This window comes from Geotrypetes seraphini, chromosome 19 (assembly GCF_902459505.1).
Source record: "Geotrypetes seraphini chromosome 19, aGeoSer1.1, whole genome shotgun sequence".
Classification (NCBI taxonomy): Eukaryota; Metazoa; Chordata; class Amphibia; order Gymnophiona; family Dermophiidae; genus Geotrypetes; species Geotrypetes seraphini.
In genome coordinates, this window is record NC_047102.1 from 17742489 (window position 1) to 17761443 (window position 18955).

The following is an 18955-nucleotide window of genomic DNA, read 5'->3' on the forward strand; positions in this document are numbered from 1 at the left end:
TATGATGCAAACAAAAAGCTTATTTTAGATGCACTTTGGGTTGGGAAATGTTGAACATACAGTAGTACACATAGCATTGCAGTTTAAAAAAAAAAGAAATTGTATTGTTTTATGTTTGGTTATTGATTTGTGCATGTACTTCTGTAATCCGCATAGATTGTTTGGATATGCAGGATAAGTATTTTTAAATGAAAAAAATGAAAAATAAATAAATAGCATAACATACATACACAAATATATATATATATCACACACAGTGGAACACTTACAAAATACTGTTTAGTCTGTTTGAGTCAAAAAGAAGCATAAGTAATTCTTGAGGATAATTTTAGAAACCATTTTCAGGTGTAAAATGTTTTAAAAACATTGTTACTCCTAAAAGTGCGTGCAGTTCAAGCCAGCATGTGCTTGTATAGTAGGTGTGCTTGGAGGGGAGAAAGAGGAGGGAATTTGGATGGAGCATGGTCAGAATCATGATTTATGCAGGTGTTTTATGTAAAGTACATGCAAACACTTACACCTGCTGTGGATTCATTCTAGATATGATTTCTACAGGATTTGTGTTACTATTTTATAAAGACAGATAGGCACCTACATATTAATCTTTATAAAGTAGGCTCAAAATAGATGCCTTTCTGCCCAATTAACCTCGGTGCCCTGTTATAAAATTACCTTCTTAATGGCCACTTTTTTATTTAAATTTTTGTCCATTGGCTTAAAAAGAAAATTATGATGTGTATAGTTCATATTTACCTACAAGAGGAGATGTTTTTCATAAACAAATGTGCGTACTACTCATCCAGGCAAAAATCCTTCTCTCAGCCGTTAACAATAATACGTAGATGGTTCAATCAAGACAAACCAGAAATCTGTAAAATCAATATATTTTACCATATCTTCCAAATAAAAATATAGTCACAAATAATCAAAAGTTTTCAAAAAAATAAAAAGACCTTGCCTCCTTTCATGTAACAAACTTGTTCCTCAAAACAAAAGGGACCGAGTTCCTTAACCATAGAGCCCCCTAAGTAAAAGCTCTGGCTCCAATCACCTTGAATTTCCATTGAACATGATTTTTGTTCCTGTGCAATATGGGTAATTTCCTAATTGCTCATGCCTAAAAAGTACAGAAAATGTCTATTACTTTAATGAATTAGCCCCCAGATGTAGTCTCCCATCATGTTCTCATTATATTGTCCTTGGTAGCGGTGTTGGAAATCCAGTACATGTTGGTGGACGTGCTCACCTTGCTCCTCTAGGTATGCTCCCATGTTCTCCTTGAATGTCACAAGATGAGCATCAAGGACATGGACTTTGAGAGATATCCTACAGTCCATTTTACTGTAATTCTTCACCAGATTCATAACAAACTCCACATAGTTTTCAGCCTTGTGATTGCCCAGGAAGCCCTGAACTAATGCGACAAAGCTGTTCTAAGCCACTTTCTCCTTCCTAGTTAGCTTCTTGGGAAATTTCTTGCATGCCAGGATCTTCTTAATCTGTGGTCCGATGAAGATGCCAGCTTTGACCTTTGCCTCAAACAGATTAGGGAAGATGACTTGAAGTCTGCAGACTCCTTATCTAGAGCTCTGACAAATTGTTTCATTAGGCCCAATTTGATATGAAGTGGTGTCATCAGCATCTTCCAGGGGTCCACTTGTGGTTCCCATTTGACATTTTCTCCTCATAGAGAACTTGGTAGTGTGCCTTTATGTGCCTGCTGTCCCAAAGGCAGAGAGAGCAAGGAAACTTGGTAAAACCGCCTTGGAGATCCATTAGCAATGCTACCATTTTGAAGTCTCCGATGACTTTCCAGTGCACTCATCATACTTCAAGGTGCCTAGTAAGGTCTTGGCACAGTTGTAATCCTCTTTGAGGTACACTGAGTGAGCCAGTAAAAGGGGTACTTGTTCTCCTTATGGAGCAGCACGGCTTTGATGTTCCAGGATGAGCTGTTAATGATAAGACTCCACTCTTTCCAGTTACAGGTGATTCCAATTTCCTCAGACAGATTGGTCACATTGTGGCAGAAGCAGAGCCCATCTTGATGGGTGAAGAAGGTGGAAAAAGCTTGCTGACATTTCCTCTAATCTGTGACTTGTACACTTTTATCCAACAAGTTCCACTACTTGAGCCTAGATGTCAAAGCTTGGCATGGGACTTGGTGAGACAAGTTCCTGCTAAACTGGAACATATGTAGGTGAGGCTAGACTCATTTAGAGCACTGGTCTTTGACCTAAGGGCCGCCGTGTGAGTGGACTGCTGGGCAAGATGGACCACTGGTCTGACTCAACAGCGGCAATTCTTATGTTCTTATCTCTGATGAAGTCATTGAGGTTTTTTTTGGTTTGGATAGTATGGGTTTCTCTCATCAGCTGTACTACTGATATTGTAAACTTTATCTATCACATCTCCCTCACTCTGACTTGCTGCTCTCTCTCTGGGGGAATGGGTATGGGGAGCTTAGGGCAATGTGACACCGGGACAATGGACGAAGGAAAGTCCGGATATGTGATTGCAAATGAATGCTTGCCAGTTTGATGTTTGGAAGGGTCCACCATGGAGAAGTAGCAGTTCCTTCAGTGGTCAGTGGGTTCCCGCCAAATTCTTGGGATAGCAAACTTCATGGCTTTCTTTTCTCCTCGGTACCATTCAGTAGCAGAACAAAATGAAATAGTGGTAATGAAAACAATAAATTAATTTGCCCTATGACTAATGTGTATGAGAAACAAAATTCTTACCTTCCAGAGTTTTGGGGCAGTGCTCACATGTGAAGTGAAGTGCTCAAGATTTGTCTTGATCCCAAACAGGCATGCCGAAATACACCTTGTAGGCATTGTACATCTTAGCACTTGCTTCTATTGAGTACTTTTCCCCTTGTCTTAATAAACTGGCCACATACATTACCGTATTTTCACGCAAATAACACGCACCCGTATAAAACGCGCACACGTGTATAGCGCGCAGAAATCACGATGATAAGCACAAAAACTTTGGTATAACGCGCTCACGATTATACCGCGCATGCTGCCCGACTCTCCGTTCACCCCCCTGACTTCCGTGCACTGCCCCGCCTCTCCGTGCGCTGTCCCGACTCTCCGTTCACCCCCCCCTGACTTCCGTGCACTGCCCCCGCCTCTCCGTGCGCTGTCCCGACTCTCCGTTCACCCCCCCCTGACTTCCGTGCACTGCCCCGCCTCTCCGTGCGCTGTCCCGACTCTCCGTTCACCCCCCCCTGACTTCCGTGCACTGCCCCGCCTCTCCGTGCGCTGTCCCGACTCTCCGTTCACCCCCCCCTGACTTCCGTGCACTGTCCCCCCTTGAAGGTCTGTCCCCATCCTGAAAGCCTGATGCCCCCCCCCGACGTCCGATACATCCCTCCCCCCGAAGGACCGCCGACTCCCCAACAATATCGGGCCAGGAGGGAGCCCAAATCCTCCTGGCCACGGCGACCCCCTAACCCCACCCCGCACTACATTACGGGCAGGAGGGATCCCAGGCCCTCCCGCCCTCGACGCAAACCCCCCTCCCCCCAACGACCGCCCCCCCCCCCAAGAACCTCCGACTGCCCCCCCAGCCGACCCGCGACCCCCCCTGGCGACCCCCACGACCCCCCCACCCCCCTTCCCCGTACCTTTGGTAGTTGGGCCAGAAGGGAGCCCAAACCCTCCTGGCCACGGCGACCCCCTAACCCCACCCCGCACTACATTACGGGCAGGAGGGATCCCAGGCCCTCCTGCCCTCGACGCAAACCCCCCTCCCCCCCAACGACCGCCCCCCCCAAGAACCTCCGACCGCTCCCCCAGCCGACCCGCGACCCCCCTGGCGACCCCCACGACCCCCCCACCCCCCTTCCCCGTACCTTTGGTAGTTGGCCGGACAGACGGGAGCCAAACCCGCCTGTCCGGCAGGCAGCCAACGAAGGAATGAGGCCGGATTGGCCCATCCGTCCTAAAGCTCCGCCTACTGGTGGGGCCTAAGGCGCGTGGGCCAATCAGAATAGGCCCTGGAGCCTTAGGTCCCACCTGGGGGCGCAGCCTGAGGCACATGGTCGGGTTGGGCCCATGCTGTCTTTTTAAAATGTTTATTTTATTTTTATTTTTCCTCTAACTCTACTTTTCACTTCACTATTACCCTCCAGGTACTTTAGTTAGATTGTGAGCCTTCGGGACAGTAAGGGAATTTTCCAAGTACCTTTCTTATTTCTAATCTTAATGTATATTTTCTGTAAACCGCTTAGAACCTAACGGATGTAGCGGTATATAAGAAATAAATTACATTACATTTTACATTACATTACATTACATTACATTACATTACATTTTTCTGGCATAGGCAATTAAGAAAACACTTATTACCCAGGAACGAAAAAAAAAATTGTTACATAGTGTTCTTCATTAGAAAATTCAATAATCCCTGGCCTTCCAAGTTTCTTTATTTTTGATATACCATTTATCATACAAGTATCTAAACCACAGGTGTCAAAGTTGGTCCTCGAGGGCCGCATTCTAGCCGGATTTTCAGGATTTCTCCATCATATGCATGAGATCTATTAGCATAAAATGAAAACAGTGAATGCAAATAGATCTTATGCATATTCATTGGAAATCCTGGAAACCTGGCTGGATTGCAGCCCTCGAGGACCGACTTTATAACACCCCTGAAACGGTTAACAATAAAATATAGTTAAAAAGTAAAATCTTATTTAGGTTAAAAAGAGGGAGGCATTTACCCACTGATGTACATGAAATGTACGGGAAATGGGAGAGGGAGGCAAATTAAATACATCAAACTAAAACTAAAAGGAGGTAAGTGGGGGAGGGAAATACATTTGGGGAGGGATGGCTTCAAGAGGAGCATTTTGATTTCCAAGAGTTCTGCAATAAAGAGGAGAAGAGTTGTCAAAGAGGACAGGGATTAAAGAGTGTAGGCAAACCTTCCCCTCAGTCCACTTGAATTTCACGACACTGTGGTTCTTATAAACTGTTATCTTATCGTAATTATTCGTTGTTATGTTGTAATACATGCGGCCCATTCCCAACAGGGCCTCTCGGACATCAACAACCAAAATGTACATCTTAAACTCTTGCTCAGCAATTTGTATTTCTATTTTCCTGCTTTCTTAAAATCTCTGCTCACTGTATCTCCTCTGAATATCTGCTTACTGTAATTCATTGAATGTCCAGCTCTCATGATTATTGTATTGTATTTCCTCTGAATATCTGCTTATTGTATTCCGCTGAATGTCCAGCTATCTTGATTGTAAACCGCCTAGAAGTCGCAAGATTGTGGCGGTATAGAAAAATAAAGTTATTATTATTATTATTAATAAAATGAAAGGTTTTGCATTTGATTTTAAATTTGTCCAATGAGTTTTCTAGTCGGAGATCAGTAGGGAGGGCATTCCACAAAGTGGGAGCAGTAACGGAAAAAATGGATTTGCAGGTAGTGTCATAGAAGAGCTCTCGTATCGGAGGAATAGTGAGCAGGTTTGGTTGCTAGATCGTGGGGGGGGGGGGGGGCCTACAAGATGCATACAGAACATAAAACAGGTTGCAGAACACAGGATGAGGAGTTTATTAATGAAAGCTGGTTGATGGGAGTTCGTTGTTTTGAAGGCAAGAAGCAATAATTTGTAGGTGAGGCGGTGTGTGACGGGTAACCAGTGTGCCTTGCAAAGGAGCAGAGTGACGTGTCCAGGCTTATGGTGCCTGATCTTTGTCTGGAGCCAGATGTTTCTAATTCATGAATTGCTCAGTGCACCAGCCAGTGTAAATTCGTCAAATGGGGTATCGTATGTACCCAACAGCAACAACTTATTAGCAAATGGGCCATTGAACCCTGAATTTACTGCAGCAGCCAAACATATTTGATGGGAAGACCAGAATGCAAGTTGTTAAAGTAATCTGCCCCATCAAGACTAAAGCCTGCATCATAGTCCATAACTTCTATCTAGGCAAAAAATTCTTTAATCACTACAGCTATCTTTTTCATGCCATACTGACATTATCTGCCTTTTCAAAAGCCCTTGATCATCCTATAGAACTAAATTCCCAGTTTCAAGTTTTAAAGCCAAGGATTACGATAAACATTTTTGAAAATACTGAAGCCTTTGCTTAATATGTTTGTTTCTTTAAACATTTTATATACTGCTTAGCTAAAATTAAAAGACCAAAGCAGTTTACATATTTAACAAAGTTCTATGATCAAACATGGGACTTCAGGGCTGCCTAAATATTTGACTCTAATACTAATTTTTTGCAGATTCTTAGGCCATTAATAATCATTTAATTTTATGCCAGACTATTCTAAGAATAATTGTTGATGTCCAATCTGAACCAGACTCTTAAAAAATGTTTTTCAGTTAGGATGTTGTTGTGTGTGTGTGTGTGTGTGGTTTTTTAAATAAATGTTAATATACAAGTTTACCTTAGATGACCAATAAAATTTCATATTTCCAAGAAAATGTGCACATACTGTGGTTCCACATGGAATTTATTAAATTTTGTAACTATGGGCCAGTGCTTTTCAATTTTTTTCTTCTGGTACATTTTCAAATTTTCTTAATCCTGAACCAGTTTGTTCATTTTCCTCATCCCCTGCATCGTATTGGCATGAGGAAAACAGCAATTGCTGTAGCCTGCCTTGAATAAATTCCTTCAAAAAGGTAATAAATACATCCTAATAAACACAGTAAATAAGCTTTATTTGTGTTCTGCATTCTTCTGGCTTCAGCCTGACATATGACTATGCAGGGCCAGCAAGTCCTGTGAGATTGCAAGCCCTATCCCTTCAGACTTCAGATTGAAGCCAGAGAAATGGCTGCCTTATGTTTACTTCTGAAGACGTTTAAACAGAGAAGGTGACAGAAGAAATGGTGATCAGATCACTTCAATATGAAAACATCCCCTCAAGAGTAAATAGAAATAAAACTCCTGTTCATAATTAAGTAAATGAAAAGACTCTGAAGATCACAACATGGTAGTTCAAGGCGGTTTACAACAAAGAAGAGCTGGACAATCAGCGAATATAGGTACAATGTAAGGTCATCAAAATACAGGTGAGCAGGATACCGAGGTAAAGCATAAGAGATCTTGGGAAACAATTCGGTTGGCGTTGACGAGATAAGGCTTAAGAGGACTTAGGTTACAAATCGGTTAAACAAGTTTTCTTTTACTAGTTATTAGCGTTTATCGTGCGCTAAAAAGCATAGCGTACCTTAGTAAAAGAGTGAGAGAGAACTTCAGTAACGCAGGCAGCATAAGCTGCTCAATCAAAGCCGCATCACAAAGGCAAACCTCATATAGCAAATGCACTTATTACATCACTAATAATCTCTCTTTCATTCATATACAGTATTTGACACCAGTGTTCCCAATTTTTTTGCACAAAAATATCAGTGTCTTTTCATATTAATAAAGCAAGTTCTGTGTCCATCCAAAGTGAACTGTGAACACTTTTGAAAATGCCAAAATCAAAGCACTGTTTAAGTGTGATTCATGAATTCATACACTTATCTGGCTGGTGGCTGTTGTTAAAGACAAGTCCAACGAGAGCTCTGTTTCGAATCCTGCCTCAGGTACATTGAAGAGCTCAAGCAGACTGTTATATTTGAGATTTCTCAAAAGATCGCTACATGTGTGAAAGGGCTTACCGGACTTGGTGACTTCCTCTTCTTTATGGCACTGAAATAACAAAAAGAGAAGGTCAAAAACGTAACTTGAGGTCATGGCTTCGTTGTTGACTGACCATCAAAAGTTTCTCATGTGATTACATTTAAAGGCTTCAACACTTAAACATTAAAACAGATAATAAAAATAATAATAATATAATAATAAAGATATTAAAAAGAACAATTTATAATTCTTCTCAGATAATGGAATTCCGCTTCACAAAATCATTCAATCCCATGGGTTTAACCGATTGTAAAGTGTGGATCCCAAATTGTTCCCTGTATGCTAAACATTGAATGTAAACCCCACCCCCCTCCCCTACTCAAGGGGAAGCCATTTTGCACATGTAATCAGACTTTTGAGAAATCTCAGAGATGACGGTCTGCTTGAGCTCCTCAAAGTCCCTGAGGCAGAATTTGAAATGAGGCTCTTTAACTACAGCCAGCAACCAGATAAGTGTTTGGATTTATGAATTACGCTTAATCAGTGTGTTTGATTTTGGTATTTTCATGATAAGTTTTCACAGTTTACTTTGTGTGGGCACAGAACTTGCTTTATTAATATGAAAAGACACTGATATTTTTGTGTAACACATTTTGGGAATGAAAGAGAGAGATTATTAGTTATGTAACAAGTGCATTTGCTATACGAAGTTTGTGATGCAGCTTTGATTGAGCCGCTTATTCTGCCTGTGTTGCTGAAGTTCTCTCTTACTCTATAACACGAAGTGTGATTTTCAGTGTCTTTTCATGTACTTAATTTTGAACAGGAGTTTCATTTATTTTGAGAGAAGAAATAGTGAAACACAGAGCTATCCGGTTGACCTCCCGTGTCCTGTACAACCCATTAGAGCTAGGAAGTGGAGGAATAGCCTGATGCAGGGTTTCTCAACCCAGTTCTTGGGACATACCCAACCAGTTTGGTTTTTAGGATAGAGATTTGCGTTAACTGCTTCCTTGGTAAGCAGATCTCTCACAGGGATATTTATTGGAGGGATCCTGAAAACCTGACTGGCCGTGCCTTGAGGACTGGGTTCAGAAACGTTATAAATACATTAGCGGGCCGAGAACCTGTAAACTGAGAGAGAAAATGGCATGTAGGTGCGGCATTGTTGAAAACAAAGGCCAACCCTAAACATGTAGATACGAATGCCATGACTTTTATGTGTGCAGGAGTCAAGTTACGGAATGGCCTTGTTGGCCAGATTAGACAATGTGGAGAGAGGAATTCCTTGAGGAAAATGTTGGAGACCCAACTATTTGTTGAAGCATTTTTCTGAGCAACTGACTTTGTTAGACTGAATATGTCTGTTTTGTCTTCTTATTTTATATGGATTCTTAACTTTTTATGTATATAACTCCTTGTAAACCGTTTTGGATAAAAACGGTATAGAAATTTAAAAAAAAAAAAGTAAAGCTCAGAGAGATATTTATTAAAGATTTTAAATACTGTACATTCAACATTCTTCTAGTGCTGTTTTGTGTTGTCAGCTATACATATTTTCTGCTTCTTTAGTTCACCTAGGCATTACTCTTTACTTATTCAGTGGTGAAGCTCTAATAAAGATAGTTGCAAGAAAATCCCTTTTCTTCTGCTAAGTGTTCATTTAATACAAAGTATTTATATATCTCCTTATTTAGAGGGGTATAGATAGCGGATTACTGCACAGGTCCTGGATCTGTTGGGCTCCCGCGTGAGCGGACTGCTGGGCACGATGGACCTCAGGTCTGACCCAGCGGAGACATTGCTTATGTTCTTATGTTCTGACAGTAAAAATTCTACATAGAATGTAAGCTTGGACTACCATATAGAATTTGAGAATGATATAGCAGGAAGGGATCTCAAAAAGTAATATTTTTAATAACAAATTTTTAACACATGCATATGGGTCAGCTATTAGCTCGTAGTTTAAAAATGTGCTTAACATGATTTAAGCAAGTTCCTATGTAATTGAAACCTTTCATTACCATTGTAAACTTTATTTATTGGAATTTATTAACTGCTTTTATGAAGAGATTCATTCAAGGCAGTAGGCATAATAGTAGAGTTTAACATAAAACTTAACCATTTTGTTAATAGCAAAACAATAATAAAATGTCCCAAATAAGCATAAATACAATCAGCAGCCTTGAACGAAGCAGGAGAGCAGGAAGATTGCTCCTGCCCCGTGCACAGGCTGGCTACCAGGGACCTGAGAGATACCTGGGGGAGGTGGGAGGGAGGTGTGGTTGTCAGTTTCGGCAGGCACAGGAGGCAGAAGGGATTCCTCCTCTCCCACCCACTGCGAGGCCATTGAGGAGTTTGGGGAGTGCGGTGGGGGGGTATTTGGATTCGGCTAAGACAGGGGATCCCTCATTTCCCGGCCCATCGCTGGACCACCCAGTCCCATGGCAGGGCCGGTGGAAGAATGTAAGGCATCGGGAGGGAGCGAGATGGTACAGGGTAGTGAGGGAGGGAGGGGGGTCAGGATGAACCTCAAGCTTTTGAGATAATGTTTTATAGACAAATGAGTCAAAAGTGGAACTCTTTAAACAACACAGGTCCCATTATGTCTGGCATAAAGCAAATACAGCATCTCACAGTAAGAATATCATACCAACAGTCAAACATGATAGCAATAGTGTGATGCTGTTGGGATGCTTTGCTGCCTCAGGACTTGAAAAACGCTCAGTTGGTGAAGGAACTATGAGTTCTGCACTATACCACAAAATTCTTAAGAATGCCCAGTCATCTATGCATGGGTGAATCCAAAGAATAATTGGGTTATGCAGCAAGACAATGATCAAAACATAAAAGCAAGACTACATTGAAATGGCACAAGGAGAAATAAAATTAAAATTGTGGTTTGGCTAGTCAAAATCCTGACCTGAACCAAATAGAGATGCTGTGGCAGGATCTGAAATGAGGAGTTCTTGCATGAAAACCTATAAACTTGTCTGAAAATTAAAGCAGTTCTGCAAAAAAAAAAAAAAAGTGGGCTAAGATTCCTCAACATTGATGTGAAAGTCAGATATCAATTTGTAGGATGTGTCTACTAATATTGCTGCTAAAAGTGGTGCTTCCAGTTGTATGCTGCAAAAAGAGAGGCAAAAATGTCAATAAGGACTCTATGAGTGGGTCTATCAGCCAATCACTTCTAGCAAACCAAACCACACTAATAATAAATGTCAATTTAGAGATAGGGACGCTCTCAGTGTGAGGTTATTAGCGACGGGAGAGCAAACTCCAGCGCTTCCACTTACAAAGGCGAAGGTGAATCACCCCGCATGCACACCATCATCGGGCATCCCTAGTGTGCAAAATCAATAGTGCAGAATTAATGTAATAAATAAGTCACAAACTGTGAACGAGTGAGAGAGTGAACAAACTGAAAACCCACTCATAGAGTCCTCCCCAGCCTGATCCCCAAGATGTAAAATGAAACCACAGCCAACTTAGCTTTTAAAACGAGCCAAATGAAGTCAATGAAAATTGCAGGAGACCAGAATAGTCATTGGATCAACCGGTTTCGGGTGGAACCCTTCATCAGGATCATATGGCTGGAGCAGAACCGGCTGGGAGGGAAGCAGGTCCACTCTATGAGTGGGTTTTCAGTTTGTTCACTCTCTCACTCGTTCACAGTTTGTGACTTATTTATTACATTAATTCTGCACTATTGATTTTGCACACTAGGGACGCCCGATGATGGTGTGCATACGGGGTGATTCACTTTCGCCTTTGTAAGTGGAAGCGCTGGAGTTTGCTCTCCCGTCGCTAATAACCTCACACTGAGAGCGTCCCTATCTCTAAATTGACATTTATTATTAGTGTGGTTTGGTTTGCTAGAAGTGATTGGCTGATAGACTCACTCATAGAGTCTTTATTGACATTTTTGCCTCTCTTTTTGTATCTTTTTAAGCACCTTTTGGCAAACGTTGAGGAGTTTATAGTATTAGTTGTATGCTGCAGGCATTTTAATATGTTTCTGATACTGTCATGTTAATCCCTCAATATTTGCGGGAGATAGGGGCAGAGCTGGACCGCAAATGGAGAAAAACCACGAATAACTTCTCATCCGGCTCTGACCTACCCCCGCCTTCCTCCTGCCTTCCCGCCGGCATCCCGGCCTTACCTGGTAGTCTAGCAGGCTTTCGTGGCAGGAGCCATCTTCCTACGCTCCTGCCCCGTGCAGTATCCAATAGGAAATGACTGCCGTGAGTTCTCGTAGTCTCTCGAGACTAGGACTCTTCAGATTGGACAAGAGACAGCTCAGTGGTGATATGATAGAGATCTATAAAATAATAAGTGGAGTGGAAAGGTTAGATGTGAATCGCTTCTTTACTTCTGCCCCAAAAAAACTAGGGCTAAGGGGCATGCAATGAAGCTACTAAGTAGTAGACTTAATACAAACCGGAGAAAATATTTCTTCATATGATATGTAATTAAACTCTGGAATTCGTTGCCGAATAATGTGGTGTAATCAGTTAGCTTAACAGGGTTTTAAAAAGGTTTGGATAATTTCCTATAAGAGAAATCCATAGACCATAATTGAAATGGCTTGGGGAAATCCACTGCTTAGTCCTTGGATAAGCAGCATAAAATTTGTTTTATTCTGTGGGATCTTGCCATGTACTTGTGACCTTGTTTGACCACTGTAGGACATAGGATACTGGGCTTGATTGACCTATGGTTTGTCCCAGTATGATGTTCTTATTTACTAAGCCTCAGTAAAAAGTGGCCCTTATGTGATTTTTTTTTCCCCTACGCACTAAACCATTTTTACTGTAACCTTAAAATAGTTGATTTGCTTTTTTTCTGTTAATGGCCATGCACTATTGTTGGCATTAGCACCTGGCCTTAAAAAAATAAAAATTACCACATGAGCATGTATCACCAACTTTTTTGTAGGCAGTAAGGGCCTGATTCTATAAATGGTGCCTATGTTAGGTGCCACTGGGCACCCTAATTACAAACATCTAGCGATGCCTAACTTAATTCCGCGTGGAACTGAATTGTTTTTAATTGGTTTAAATGGCATTGACCGTGCCGTTAAAATCTATTTTAATTATCAAGTTAGGTTATGCGCGGAATGCCTAGCGATGCCTAGTGACGCCTAAGTCAAAGTGCCTGCGATGCCGAATGACATTGGTCTGAAAAGTAGGCATGGTTGACTTAGGCTTCACTAGGTGTTGTAGTTAGGTACTGGTAAATTAGGTCAGGTAAAACCAGTGTCTATCACAGGGATGCCTAGCAACGCCTAAGCATGCTTAAGTGCCGCTAAGCCTAATGCTTGATTGACAGCCAGGCTCACTGGCACTTAGAAGTTAGGCACAGTTTATAGAATCGAGCCCACAGGGCTCACACAGTGTTCCTGTGCTAACCAGTTAGTGCATGCTCATGTAGATGCCCTGTTTAGCACAGGAACATCCACTCTCTGCCCCCTGGTATGCCTTCTCAACAAAAAATATTTTTTAGTGTGCAGTTGATGCGTGCACATTTGGTACTTGTTGCAGGACACCCGAGTGTGTCTCATGGTATGCCATTAGGTTAAAATTAGCACCTAGCATAGGGCTAGATTCACTAAGCAAACTGATCATGTACCAATCGGTTTGCGACCCGATGACCCAATTCACTAACCTCTGTCCCGATCATCCTCTGATCTGCGCATGCAAATGAGGGGGAACGGCATTCAAATGCAGGCAGGCAGGCAGCCATTCACTAAACAAAATGAGGGACACCGACTGGGCTGACCGATCCAAAAATAAGCGACTGCTAAGGACCAGTCGCTCAGGTCCTTTCCGACTGCCCTGCCTTCTGCCACCCTGCTCTCTACCCCGATCTCCTGCTCTCAGCCCCCGACTTTCTAGCTCTGTCTGCCCCAGTCTCCTGCTCTCTGCTGCAGATCTGCCACGAAGAAGCAGCTTAGTGAATCTAGCCCATAGTTCAGTAAAAAGGTCATTTATTTACTTTAGGAGGCAGTTAACTTTTTTGATATGGGTGTTGGATAACTTTGTTCCTTAAATAAATGATGTAATAATAGATAGTCTGTGTTCTGTGTTACTTAGGTTTCATTTGTCTAATATTACATTCTGTTTAAAGATCAGAAACCAAAGGACAAGCGGAGATCCAAGATGGCCGCAGTCTAGGAGATCGGGAACGATTTTCGACTGAAAACTGTTGTTTCTGGCCTGGACATAACTGCGATGCCGAAGAGGAGAGGCAGGAGCGCTACTGGCGCCTTGCGGCACTCCGAGGTGCCGTCCCCCGGCAACATTCTTCTTCGGATGATGCAGGGAGCTGCTTTAGTGGTTCTGGTTGCTATAAACCCGCTGAGGATCCCCGGTGTTGGTGAGACTGACGGGACTTCTCCTGGGCTTGACACCACTCTTAGCCCTGATGTTAGAGAACCGCCTCCTCCACCACAGTTGGTCAGCTCACCCAGGGGTCAGGAAATCCCGGAGAAAGGGATACTATTTTCCCCAGAGGCAGACAATCTAACTTTGGGAAGCTTGGAAATGGAGATCCCGGTTCGGGTAATCTCCAAAGAAGATGCTGTGGGGTCTACAACACCTGGAGGAGGATTGAACCAGAGGGAACAGGAACCAGAATATCCAAAGGAAGGCCACCAAGATGATCTCGGGGCTCAAGGGTCTCTCGTACGAAGAGAGACTGAACAAATTGCAGCTCTATACTCTCGAGGAACGTAGGGAGAGGGAAGACATGATCGAAACATTTAAGTAACTCATGGGACGTGTCGAAGTGGAAGATGATATTTTCTTTCTCAAGGGACCCTCAGCCACAAGAGGGCACCCGCTCAAACTCAAGGGCGGAAAATTTCATGGCGACACCAGAAAGTATTTCTTCACAGAGAGAGTGGTTGATCATTGGAACAAGCTTCCAGTGCAGGTGATCAAGGCAGACACCGTGTCAGACTTTAAGAATAAATGGGATACCCATGTGGGATCCCTACGAGGGTCAAGATAAGGAAATTGGGTCATTAGGGCATAGACAGGGGGTGGGTAAGCAGAGTGGGCAGACTTGATGGGCTGTAGCCCTTTTCTGCCGTCATCTTCTATGTTTCTATGTACTACAATACAAGCTACTTTTTGGGATAGACCTGCTGAGGTGACCTTAGAAGCCCTATGGGACCTGGTAGCAAATTTTGCGAAGGTAATTAGTCCCAATTTCCAACATATTGAACATATTGAAAATAAACTTATCCATCATTCAGAAGAATTGGGAAAATTAAAGTTGGATATGACTTCTTCTAATAATTTACTTCAAAAGACTCAGCAGGATATGGTTTCAATAAAACAACTCCAGGAAACTATAATTAAAGACAACTTGAACCTTAGAAGAAAAGTGGAGTCCTTAGAGAATCAGGCACTTAGTAAGTAATAATTTGAGATTGATAAACTTTCCAAGGATAACCATGGTAACTCCTAGAGACATGCTTAAGAGATATTTATCAGAAATTTTGGAAATACTGGAAGGTAATCTTCCACCATTTGCTCAAGTTTATTATTTCCGCAGTAAAACTTCCTATCAACAGCAACATGAGCCTACTGAAGGACAAGTATTGAATATTACTGAGATTTTGGAGAAGCCAGATAAGGAAGTAGTAACACCTGCAACATTAATAGCTACTTTGGCTCTCTCTATTGATAAATCTTAGTTATTGAGACTATTTCTAAAGAATAAACAAAAGGAATTTCTTGGTTGTAAAATTCAAATGTTCCCTGATTTTACAAGGGAAATGCAAAAACGTAGACGTGATTTCCTTCTTTTGAAACCGGGGGTCATCTCATTAGGGGCTACATTCTATTTGAGACATCCCTGTAAGTACATTGTCCGTTACCATTCAATTAAATATGTATTCTTTGAACCTCAACGTTTGACTAATTTTCTGGCGATGTCCCGTCTGGACAAAGAAAAACTCAAGGTTAAGCTCTAAAGAAAATAGTAACTTCCTTCCCGATTTATAGGAAGAGCATTACTTCTTTGATTGCTTTCTTAATGTTTTCTCACAATTAATTCTTGGATCCAATGAGGACTTGAGCTAATTTTACCATAATAGTTTCATTTGTAATTTGCTTAACATTGTTAAGTATGGATTTATATGATTGTAATATGCTGTGGTTAAATTTGCTTTCTGTACAAGTTTACGTGATATAATATTGAAATCAATAAAAATACTTAAATATAAAAAAAAAAAATCAGAAACCATTCAGTGTGGAATACTGTATATGTGATAATAGTGGCAATCAGGCTGAGGGAGACTGTCACATCACTGTAGCTGCAGCCTTTTTTTTAAATTCCATAAGGCCGTCTCATGATCACTGTTTTCTATAAACTCTCTAAACTGTGCAGGAATTTTCCATCTACAGCCCTGCCTGTGGGAGAGCTGTTCCACTATCACATTTTCAATAGTGAAGGACAGGTAACCTGACTGTCGCTAGTGACTGAAAACACAATATTGAAGCACCAACACCCCACTGACAGTAATGTGGTTGGAGGACTCCCGCATAGCTTTGAGGGAACAGTTCTCACATTGTGTGTCATGGTAGTAGAGAATCTTTTTTTTTAATTTTATTTATTTATTTATCAATTTTCCAAAATTTAACAAGCATTTTACTGGTAGAGAATCTTAAACAATATATTTATATTAATGAAGTTGAGGGGTGACAGAAGCATATCAAATTTTTCTGGGTAATTATCCCCTTTGGGGAAGGATATGGGATTAATTTTATCTGTATGATGCCCTGGGTTATGTTGTCATAAATATGTTGAAATAAATAAAACAAGCACTCGGTTTTTACAAGAAAATAAAAAGAAATTTGTGATCTGTTTAAATTCCCAGATAAATTGCAATGGAGTTTTTTTTTATTTTTTTAGTGCATTGTTAAAATGTTTTATTGGATAAAAGCATCTGAAACTATTTTTGTGTTTGCAGTGTCTGGAGAAGGCTTGGGAAAAATAATTCAGAGGTTTCCACAGAAGGATTGGATTGATACTCCTTTTCCACAAGGGATTGAATTGGTAAGTACAGGACATACAATGTTTAATATACTTAATCCTTTTGATTATTCAACTGTAGACAAGGCAAGTTAACAAAAAACAAAAAAGAGAGGCAGGTGCGTCACACAAAAACAATAGAAATAAAATAAAATGTGCACACACAAGGTCCAAATTATGAAGGTATACTCCAGGTAAACCCGATCTGAGTTTCCAGAGAGTGAAAAATCCCTTTCTGATCAAGGAGTCCACCTGGTCTCTCATGGTTAGGCACTGATCCAAAGTTACACCTAGTATCTTTATGGTAGGTTGGATAGGGTAATTAAGATTATTGATACATAGTGGTGATTTGGTGTCAAGCGGATGTGGCGAAGCAACGAAGAAAGTTGTCTTTTCTGAATTAAGTTTGAGCCTAAAGGCTGTCATCCAGTGCTCCATCACGTTTATGGCTTCTGAAGCTTTAGGAATAGTTTCAGAGATAGAATTAACGAATGGGATGATGATCGTAAAATCATCTGCATAACTAAATAGTTTTATCCCTAACTGGATTAGCTGCGTGCCTAGTGAGGACATGTAGACGTTGAAGAGCAATGGCGATAGCGGAGACCCTTGTGGCACACCAGATGGATTGCTTCAGGTATCTGAAAGTTCATAATTAAAACATACTTGATAAGTGCGGGACATAAGGAAGCCACGGAACCAATTCAGCACCTCGTCCCTGATACCAATGGCGTCTAGGCATTGCAGCAGTTTCCTGTGGTCTACTAGATCAAAGGCAGAACTCATATCGAATTGCATAATAATAATAATAACTTTATTCTTATATACCGCCAGAATCTTGCGACTTCTAGGCAGTTTACAATGAAGAGAAACTGTACAGACAGCGAATTACAGAGTATAGCATTGAACATCTAGTGATAGTAACAGGAGAGTTACAGGATCTGTGCATTAAGGCCCTTACTAAACAGTAGGCGCAGATTGTCTAAAATAGCAGCAATTACTGTCTCAGTACTGAATAACGGTCTAAAACCGGATTGAGTTTCATGTAGGAGAGAGAACTGATCCAGATAATCCATCAGTTGGGTGTGTACCAATCCCTCCATAATTTTTACAATAAACGGAATGGATGCTACTGGTCTGTAGTTGGATATTATAGCTGAAGATTCTTTTCGATTTTTTAGAATTGGGGTTATTATTATGTGACCATTATTAGAGAGGAACTTCCCAGTTTTTAGGTTATGAGCCAAATATTGCATCAACGATAGTTTAAATACTAAAGGTGCCGCTTTCATGATTTCATGATAGTCCATCAAGCCCAGTAGCCCGTTCTCACGGTGGCCAGTCCAGGTCACTAGTACCTGGCCAAAACCCAAGGTGTAGCAATATTCCATGCTACCAATACAGGGCTTCCCCCATGTCTTTCTCAATAACAGACTATGGACTTTTCCTCCAGGAACTTGTCCAAACCTTTCTTAAAACTAGCTACGCTATCCGTTTTTTACCACAACCTCTGGCAACGCGTTCCAGAGCTTAACTATTATCTGAGTGAAAAATATTACCTCCTATTGGTTTTAAAAGTATTTCCCTGTAACTTCATCGAGTGTCCCCCTAGTCTTTGTAATTTTTGACAGAGCGAAAAATCGATCCACTTGTACCCGTTTTACTCCACTCAGAGTTTTGTAGACTTCAATCCTATCTCCCCCCAGCCGTCTCTTTTCCAAGCTGAAGAGCCCTAACCTTCTTAGCCTTTCCTCATACGAGAGGAGTTCCAGCCCCTTTACCATCTTAGTCGCTCTTCTTTGAACCTTTCCTTGCCCCACTATATCTTTCTTGAGAAGCCAGAACGCAGCATAAATTTAGAGTGAGAGATTCTTGGAATTCTGTTGTGGGGAGAGAAATTTTTGTGGTTGCTGTTGAAGGAAAGTTTGGTATCTGTTCACTGGTATTTACGATTGTTGGTGCAGAATAATTTGCTTAACAGCAGTTCAACTGCCGTTTCTGATCAGCAACAGTTGGTGATAAAACATTCTTTCCTACATAAACTATTCTGTGCTGTTAACATGTTTCTTAGAAGTAGATTGTCATATGCTTAGTTTTAAACATGTGAAGTCATTTGCTTTTTAAGTAGTAATCTATTGTTAAAATGTTTAACCATGAGAGAAGAATTATACATGCATTTTATTATCCTACTAGTCTTTATGCCCGTTACATTAACGGGTGCTAGAATAGATGTGTCTTTCTCTCTCCTTGGCTGCTTTATGTCTGTCTTTCTTTCTTTCTGTCTCTTT

The 18955-nt window shown here is 41.3% G+C and overlaps 1 protein-coding gene across 2 annotated transcripts in view; it reads left to right on the forward strand.

Annotated features, from left to right (window-relative positions):
- The window catches only part of SBF2 (SET binding factor 2), a 571734-nt gene that overhangs the window by 80514 nt on the left and 472265 nt on the right, over window positions 1-18955 (forward strand). For both annotated transcript variants that reach the window (XM_033928005.1, XM_033928006.1), the window contains exon 2: window positions 16606-16691. In XM_033928005.1, coding sequence (XP_033783896.1) covers window positions 16606-16691 — 86 coding nt within the window. The remainder of the gene's footprint in view (window positions 1-16605; window positions 16692-18955) is intronic.